A 9,526-nucleotide genomic window follows, 5' to 3' on the forward strand; every position below is an offset into this window, starting at 1 on the left:
ACAATTTTTACAAACACTTTTACAATCAAAGGAAAACTAACGTTAAATCATCAATGTAGAAAACATATTATCTTTATGACATATATTTATTACATTTAAGTATTAATATCGAGATAATAAACATAAAATACATGTAACATTAACAGTTTATAAAATAATCATAATTATCAAATAATTGGTTATCAAATCTAAATCTCTCTCTCTATATATAACAAATGATGTTTTATTTCAAACATGCAAGTTTTATCAATTGTATTGCACAGGAAACAAATGTACTATTAAAAAACGATGAGCCAAACAAAATCAGAAAATTCAGTATATGTTGGAAGTTTTGCATATAATACAATTTCATTAATAATTGTAATCCATATTAATGCACACATTTATTTATTTCTTTTCACATAAACCAATAAATCATTAAACACAGTTAATTTTTTACTCACAATTTAATGCAGAAAATAAAACTCAGAGGTTTTGTTTTAAAAGTTGAAAATGCACTAATACACTGTGCAATTTTTTGAAAGTGATTTATTAAACCACATAAACATGCTGAAACAGTCATCTCATTTTATAGTTCATAGTTGATTTTTATATTTAAAAGCAGATATATGTTGTATTAATATTAAAATTGAATTATTTACTTACTTCCAACATCCAGTCTGGTGCCGCTGCCGAAAGTGAACCACAGTGATACAAACTAATAGAGCGACTGTACAAAAACCTCTGAACGCTTCAGTAACTGCACTATAAACACATCACAAACACATCTCTACACATTATCACACATTCACACATCACACACATTACATTTGATTTCATTTTGTGTATATGTCTTAAATATTAACAGATTTTAAAATGAGAATATACTTGTATATATATTAATATGTGTATACAAATATCACCCCAAACTTAAACTCGAACAGATGATTCAGTGATGATTTATAGTTCACTACTGAATGCTCATGTGATGTCTGCTTTTCCAAGAATATTCCTCAGAATTTCCACTTACAGGAGATTCATATGCTCAAAGTATGATGGGGCAATGAACAAAGTCATAATATTCAAAGAAAAACATTCAAAGATTTAAAGAGAACCGATAAACTTTGTCACTCCTCCATATACACAAGTGTATACACACAATAACACTTCCAACATCACAGGTCAATCCATAAAACACCTGATCAATAAATAACACACATGAAATTAAACAGCAGTAAAACAATGTTATTTAAATATTACAAACAATGTGCAGAAATGAAAACAGTGTGTGTGGATGTAAATGATGTAAATGTAGAGAGTGAGTTTGCATTGTGATCACATGCTTCAGTGATCTGAGAGTGTTTATAGTGCTGTGAGTTTAACACTTCATGACACACAACACAACACAACACAATCTTCATCAACACAAAAAACAACAATGACTTTCAGCATCATCTTCATCTGGACGCTCACAGTGTTTGCTCAAGGTTTGTGTAGTAACATTTTTATCACGATTATTCATTCATTAAAGAGTGAAATCTTCATTTGTTTCAGTGTTGTCTTATATTTCATTCTTGTTGTTTCTTTCAGAGTGTAGAGGACAGTACACTGTTACTCAGAGTCCATCAACAACAGCAGTTCAACCAGGACAACATGTTCAAATAAAGTGTAAAGTCAGCAGTGGAGTATACACAGATAGCCATGGTCCCCGAATGAGCTGGTACTTACAGAAATCTGGAGAAGCTCCTAAACTCCTCATATATCTCGCAACAAGCCTCTATTCTGGAACTCCATCTAGATTCAGTGGCAGTGGATCAAACACAGATTTTACTCTGAGCATCAGTGGAGTTCAGACTGAAGATACAGGAGATTATTACTGTCAGAGTTTACACAGTGGCAGTAGCTGGGTGTTGACACAGTGATAAAGACTCGAACAAAAACCTCCGTCAGTCAGACTGAACAGTGACTGCACTGACACACTTCACACATACTGCAGCTGCTCATACAAAACACACACACACACACACACGCACAGGCAAACACATGTTGGGTTTCCATGTTTTATGGGGACATTCCATAGACGCAATGGTTTTTACAAACTGTATATCATATTCCCTAGCCCTAACCCACCCCCTAACCCTAAAAGTCACACACAACTGTCTGCTCTTTTAGAGTTTCAAAAAAGTTAATTCTGTATGATTTATAAGCTTGTTTCCTCATGTTGACCAAAAAATGTCCATTTTGTCCTCATACCGTAGGGTTTACCCTTACACCCCCCCCCCCACACACACACACACGCACGCACACGCACGCACGCACACACACACACACACACACACACACACACACACGCACACGCACACACACGCACACATGCGCGCACGCACAGACTTTGGTTGACTATCCCCGTGGGGACAGTCCATAGGCGTAATGTTTTTTATACTGTACAAACTGTATATTCTATCCCCTATCCCTAACCCTATCCCTAAACCTAAAGATCATAGAACACTTTTTGCATTTTTAGATTTTAAAAAAATTGTTCTGTACAATTTATAAGCTTTTGTGCCCATGAGGACCTCAATTTTAATCCCCACATTGACACGAGTCCCCATGTGTTGGTGTGTATTCAGGTTTAGGTCCCCACCGGGATATACAAACATGAACGACTAAACAGACGTATGTTTTTTTTCAGTAAGTGTGTGTCTCAGTTTTTTAACTCATATAAAAGTGCTAGACAACAGATGTAATGATGATCAGATGAACCCACAGCAGCGGATCAGTATCACAAAATATGTCCAGAAAATTCAATGATTACACCAGTGCAAAGAAAAACTTTATATTTTTTATCATTTGGCCAGAATAATTCATTTGTTAAATTCAAAAGGTTTCTGTGCATTTTAAATATAACGCTCATATAACTTTATATCTGTCTAATGTCTTCATTGAGCAGAAGTGAAACTGGTGTGTTTCAGTTCAGACGATTGAAGCAATCAAACAGTGACACTGAGCGTGTTGAGCTGAAAATCACATTTGCATTGACAGGATGAAGAGACTCAGAATAGATCAGCTCTGTCTCCAGAGATCATGTTCATAACACAACACCTGCATTTCACATTTACTCATACATGAACCTCTTCACATCTATTACAACTATTGAGAATCACATTTAAGTAAGGGATAATCCACTTTAAAGGATTTTAATGTACAACTCTTTCATGTAGCTCAATGTTTAAAGCATGGCGTTACCTACGCCAAGGTCATGGGTTTGATCCCACACATTGCACATAAAAATAATATAACTATATAATATAATGCAATGTAAGTCACTTTGGATAAAAGCGTCTGCCAAATGTATAAATGTAAATGACAACATGGAGGCGAATAACCACCCAACGAGAAGAGAAGGGTGGTTGCCTCATCAAAACTGCATTTATAATCCTTTAATGCATGGCTAGCCGTGGATTATCCTGTTTACCATGGTCATTTGCAAAGTTAAAAACAAGTTAAAGCTATTATTGATGTTTATAATGTAATTTTGATAATCATCAGTTGATTTCGTCAGTTCCGTCCGCTTAAAATCGTTCACAGAGAGTGACACGATTGCATTTATTTGAAAGTGAAAGTGACCTAATAGTCAGATTTGGTGACCCATACCCGAAATGTGACCTCTGCATTTAACCCATCCAGAGAGTAGTGTGCGAACACACGTACACCCGGAGCGGTGGGCAGCTGTCGCTGCGGCGCACGGGGAGCGGGTGGGGGTGGGGTGCCTTGCTCGAGAATCGAGCTGGCAACCTTCTGGTCACGAGTCCGACTCTCTAACCATTAGGCCACGACTGCTTAAAAGTTGTTTAACTGTTTCAAATTGTGCATATTATAACCTGGAACTTAAATGTGGGAAATGATTACAAATAAATTGAAAGATTGTTTTTCAAAATCGAGCAGAACTCTAAAAAAATGGTGCTATATAGCATTAAAAGTGGTTCTTGCCTTGTACTCATAGGGGAACCACTTCATGTGCTATGAAGAACCAAGATCTGGTTCTATAGAGGTTCTTTGGGATGATTGATGTGCTATATCGCACCGTTTCCATATAAAGAATCTGTTAAGCTTCTTAACAGCCGCCGCAGCCGTGGCGGCCCTCATGGGAAGACCCCAGGGAGATCAAGAATACCTTCGGTCCTGACCCCAGCCATTCCATCGCTGGTTGGTCGATCCAAAAGCCCAGTTCTAAGAGTTTTCTGTCTCTCTGAGTGTTTATCACAGCCGCTCTCACCCTCTACACGACGGGGTTCGGCAAATCAACATTGAGGCGAGACCCAATGTCGAGGATAATCATCGGCCTAAGCACTCTCAATCGATGGTGCGTTGTGCTACATAATCGCCAGGCAGATAAAACAGCAGAGCCGATCTCCTCTCCGGGGGCCCCCCCACGGTGAGGGATCCGCACTGCCAGCCATCGAACCACCCTCGGGAGGTCGATGAAGCAGAAAGTACCCCTAGCCTACCTGTCTCGGTCCCTGGGAGCCTGACAAGAGCTTCCCAAACCGTCACGTTGACTACGGGATATGATCCGTCTCGGCTACGCGGTCCAACTCCCCACACGCCCGCCCAAGTGTCGGGGCATCCTCTAACCTCAGTCAGAGGCAAGGATGCTCCCGTGCTTCGGGCCGAGGTCGCCACTCCTCTGGAGAGGAAGCGATCGTGCTCGTCCCTCTAGCCGAGATGTTCAACGGGTTTTACAGCCCTTACTTCATCTTCCCCAAAAAGGGGTATGCTAGATCTGCGTACCCTGAACAGGCACCTACTCAAGCTGCCGTTCAGGATGCTCACGCAGAAGCATATCCTGGCATCTATCAGATGTCAAGATTGGTTCATGGCAATCGACCTGAAGGACGCTTACTTTCATGTCTCGATTCTCCCTCGTCATCACCCGTTCATACGGTTCGCTTTCGAGGGTCGGGCATATTAGTACAGTCCTCCCTTTCGGTCTGTCCCTGTCCCCACGAGTCAGGGAGAGAGGTGTGCGGGTACTAAACTATCTCGACGGCTGCCTCATTTTGACACTCGCGAAGTCTGTTATGGTCACACACAGGGACCCAGTGCTTCGGCACCTAGATCGATTGGGACCACAGGTCAACCGAGAAAAGAGCAAACTCTCCCTTGTGCAGAGCATCCTCTTTCTTGGTATGGAACTCAACTCTGTCTCCATTACAGCGCAACTGACTACAGAGCGCACTCAGTCAGTGTTGAACTGCCTGGAACATTTCAAGCAGACAGCGGTCCCCCTGAAACGATTTCAGAGGCTCCTGGGATGGCATCCTCGGCGGGGGTGCAACTCTTGCATACCCCTCGGGTTGATGCACATGAGACCGCTCCAACACTGGCTACAGAGTCGAGTTCCCTAGAGAGCGTGGCACACCGGCAGCAGGCGGATGGTGATTATGCCTCTCTGCCGACGCACCCTAACCCCTTGGTCTTCAATGACCTTTCTATGACGGGGGTCCCTCTCGGGCAGGTCACGACGCGCCTCACGCCTCCCTGCAGGGTTGGGGTGCTGTGTGCAACGGGCACGCAGTGTCGGGGCGTTGGACGGGCCCCCGCCTGCGTGGGCATATCAACTGCCTAGAGTAGTTGGATGTGCTACCCGCACTGAAGGGGCTACAACCTCTTGTGCAGGATACGGAACGAGGAGATCCTGAGTGGTCTACCCCTGGCGGTGGTAGAGACCATATCTCAGGCAAGGGCACCAGCCGCTAGGTGACTGTACGCCAACAAGTGGCGCCTCTTCTCGTCCTGGTGCTCTTCTCGAAGAGAAGACCCACGGAGTTGTGCGATCGGGACCGTGCTGGAGACTAACCTCTCCCCATCCACACTGAAAGTGTATGTAGCCGCCATTGCCGCTCATCACAACTCAGTTGCTGGAAAGTCTCTTGGACAGCACCTGAGGGTGAATGGCTCATCACAGCTGCTGCAGTAGTGTGGTTTCGGCAAACAGTCCTTGCACCTTATCACTGCTGCTTTCAGTCTGCAGTGATCACATAACAAGCAGTCTACCCAGTCTGAGGCAAGCGAGCTTTCCAAGAGCCCTTGTCTTGCTTCTATCCAACGGTTTCCGGACACTAAGTTGCCTTAAAGTCCAGTTGTTAGAAGCAAATATACTTTCCTCAACATCTGAGCTAAGAGCATCATGAAGCTGCTGTAACTGCATATCTTGAGACAAAAGCAACATACAATATTGAAAACAGTCTAACTGTATTCTAATTTACCTAAAGCTCATGATTATGTTACTATTAACAAAAACGTTTAAACAGCTTACCAATAGCATACTGTGCATTGATGCCTATATCTGAAGAAACTTCATGGCTCATTGATGATTTAGATAAACATGTATTTTACACTAAAAAAATGTAACACTTGTCAGTGAAACCACTTTTGTGCATAAATAAAACGTATTTATTTTTCACATTCTGTAATAAACACAAACTACTTACCACAATCAATCAATGTTTGGTTGTTTTTTGATGCACAGGCCACTGAAGGTCGGGATTTACCTGCGTATGATAACAGTGGTAATACTTTACTGTATGTTTTGAAAGACCAGGAACACTTTGAGAAGAAAGACATGAACAGTTGCCTCTTTTTCCTTGACTGGCCCCTCTTTTTGGATATACCAAGAGCCCTTTTTGGTCTCTTTTCTTCCATCTGATCCTTGGAACATCTCTCTTGTTTCTTTTAGCTTGTGACTTGACAGCAGTTTCCTCCTGGACCCAAGTAAAGAATAATTAAGCTTCGCAAACATTTAAGAACATTGTTATTAAAAGGTTGGGAGACAAAATATCTCATGTAACTCTTGCAAATCAGCCACTATTTCATCTATGTCAAGCTCTAATTCCCTTTTCCCTATCCTCTGCACTGGGATCAGGCAAACCCTTGGTGGCCATTGTTCTGACAATGTGAACAGTGTATGCAATTACAATATACTCCACTTAATGTAATACTTACATTTGATTACAATCACAGGTCTATTAAGAACATACAAACCATAAACTCAAATATGAAAAGTTTGTGTAGAATCTTAAAAGTTAGAGATGAGTGTGTACATTTAAAAAAGTAATTGTTTCATTATGAGAAGTAGGCCTACCTCGGTTTGTTGATGTATCTCGTCAAATACTGAAAACAAGCAAAATAACAGTGATCATATGATTGTGGTTAGTTTTAAATATTTTTTGTTCATTGAAGTGGAAACATACAATACTATAGACTATTTCAACGAAACCGTGTTCAAAAAAACAGCTGTTTTTTTCCAACAGGCAACACACCTTACTGCGCATGCACGCTTTTGTGGCCCAAACTTAAATAGATAACAAGCAAAATAAATAATTAAATTATATTACATAGCAAGTTAAATTATGTCTATCCAGTATTATTTTGGGTTATGGGAAAAAACGTTACTTGACTACACTTAAATGCGACAAAGTTACACGACACATTCAACAAATTAATACAATTGACTTACAATAAAATATTAATATAAACAGATACTATATAAATTATTATATTACTAGCCACTATTCGGTCTGATAAGCAAACACAGACCGGTGTAATGCCGAGAAATGCTCCCCTGCCAGATTATGCACCCCCCTCCCCACAATGGTTAGGGTGAGGGTTAGGTGTTAGGGGAGGGGTTAGGATTAGGTGTGGGGAGGGATTAGAATTATCCAATCGGACAGCGTGTTTTTGAAGGAGGTGCATAATCTGGCAGGGGTGCATTTCTCGGCACAACACCTGTTGTAAACTTCGGCCCAGGCTCTGTGCCCGGTTGCACCTTAAGTTTTTCCATCAAGTGTGACACTTAAGGGGTGATTTCCCTTTACCAAAGACAATAGGAGAATAATTTAAGTAAAACTTAAGGTATATTTAAGGGCACATTTAAGGGAACATATTACACTTAAGGTGCTTTATGCAACTCGGCCCTGATGAAACCGTCCATACATAAAATGCCCAAACATAGCACATAAACATAAGCTAAGTTAAATTGCGCACAACATGTCACAGTATTCGCTGTCCTTACAGTTTAATTGAATTAAAACATGGTGGACTAAAACTAGAAATGTAGGCAGATTCACGTATGGCCAATGATGCAGCGGTTTTACCTTTGATCGTTTCGTACCTTTGACGTTTAAATTCTTCACACGTTTTGCAGAAGATGGCGGTAATGCACCGATACGCTGGGTGTCAACTGGCCTTAAGCACATAAGAAGAAGAGCACCAAACCCCGCTCTCTTTTCATTAGCGGATCGATTTGATCAACGCTTGACTTGTAGGGCTGCTGAAGAATAGCGTGCGAGCCCTATTATCTTGGGTGCTTCTCAATTCTTCTTTGTGCATCCTCGTTTCCTTTCCTCGCTTCCTTTTCTCGCGAGACGGAGGAATTAAAAGATGTGAAATGGCATATTCTCATTCTCTCTAGCGTCACTTCAAAGCGCCGTCAATTAAAGACGACTGAACACATTGCACATTGAAAATATAAAACAAAGTTAAATACATACTTAAAGGCAATGTCATAATCCCCACTACAATAAAATTAGTTTAAAACATGCTTAAAAGTGCTAGGAAATGTATATAAGGTATGTCAAGTGTATGTTATACTTAACTATATTAATATATGAACTATATGAATATTAACTACTGTTTGAAATAGGTCAACATTTATAATAATATAATGATTAATTATCACATTTATGCATGTTTGAATATGATCTAAAGATGTGCAGGGGGAGGAGAATTTATACGCGCGTCAGGTTTAGTTGATAAAACACTTCCGCAAAGGAAACACATGTGTATCCTCGCTCAAGACTCCTCAGAAAGCCTCCTCTCTCCTCGCCTCCTCCCAGTGCAATTAGAGAAATGAGACGTCCTTAAAGATGGCTGTGCTCGATCGGTTTCCGGGTCATAGGATGGAGGACGGAGGAGCGAGTTGTTAGACACAAATGTAACATGTTCAGAAGCTTTATTGAATGTTTCAGTAAACACAGCACATTGAAAGATGTCACAGTGGTTTGACACACGAGCTCTCTTTCAGTATTGATCTGCTGCACTGGACTCATGAATGATGTCTGACACTCAGATACGACTCATCAACACTCACAGCTGCTATTGTGAATCTTGTTTATCGTGTTTGACTCTACAAACATACACCTCTCTCTCTTCCCAGCATGCTTTGCTGAGGGTCAGGATTCTACTGCGGCTGTATCGGCCGTCCTGCTCACTCTCTTCACTGGTGTGAACCCCTTCTGTGACCTCTGACCCGTCAAGTGTCCAGCTCACCAGCGCCCCCTGTGGAGAGCAAGAGCTGAGCAGACAGAGCAGCGCTGTTGAGTTTTCAGAGATCTGTAGAGAAGAGAACGACAGCAGAGACACTGAGGGCTTCTGAGGACCAGCTGAAGGACACAAACACACAACACATTCACAAACACAATGAAAACAACAACAATGCACATCTTTAACATTTACTAATTTTCTGTACGTTGAGTAATTTATTGGA

The 9,526-nt window shown here is 41.2% G+C and overlaps 2 protein-coding genes and 1 gene segment (V, D, J or C); 2 read left to right on the forward strand and 1 right to left on the reverse strand.

The window, feature by feature from the left end:
- The window catches only part of LOC130552029 (histone H2AX-like), a 446,303-nt gene that overhangs the window by 132,297 nt on the left and 304,480 nt on the right, over nt 1-9,526 (forward strand). The window lies entirely within an intron of this gene.
- The window catches only part of LOC130551973 (uncharacterized), a 386,856-nt gene that overhangs the window by 25,083 nt on the left and 352,247 nt on the right, over nt 1-9,526 (reverse strand). The gene's annotated exons all lie outside the window — the stretch shown is intronic.
- On the forward strand, nt 1,407-2,862 carry LOC130552011 (Ig kappa chain V-III region PC 2485/PC 4039-like). The segment is given in 2 exon segments: nt 1,407-1,466; nt 1,570-2,862. Coding segments are annotated over 2 exon segments (381 nt in total).

This window comes from Triplophysa rosa, linkage group LG3, assembly GCF_024868665.1.
Source record: "Triplophysa rosa linkage group LG3, Trosa_1v2, whole genome shotgun sequence".
Classification (NCBI taxonomy): domain Eukaryota; kingdom Metazoa; phylum Chordata; class Actinopteri; order Cypriniformes; family Nemacheilidae; genus Triplophysa; species Triplophysa rosa.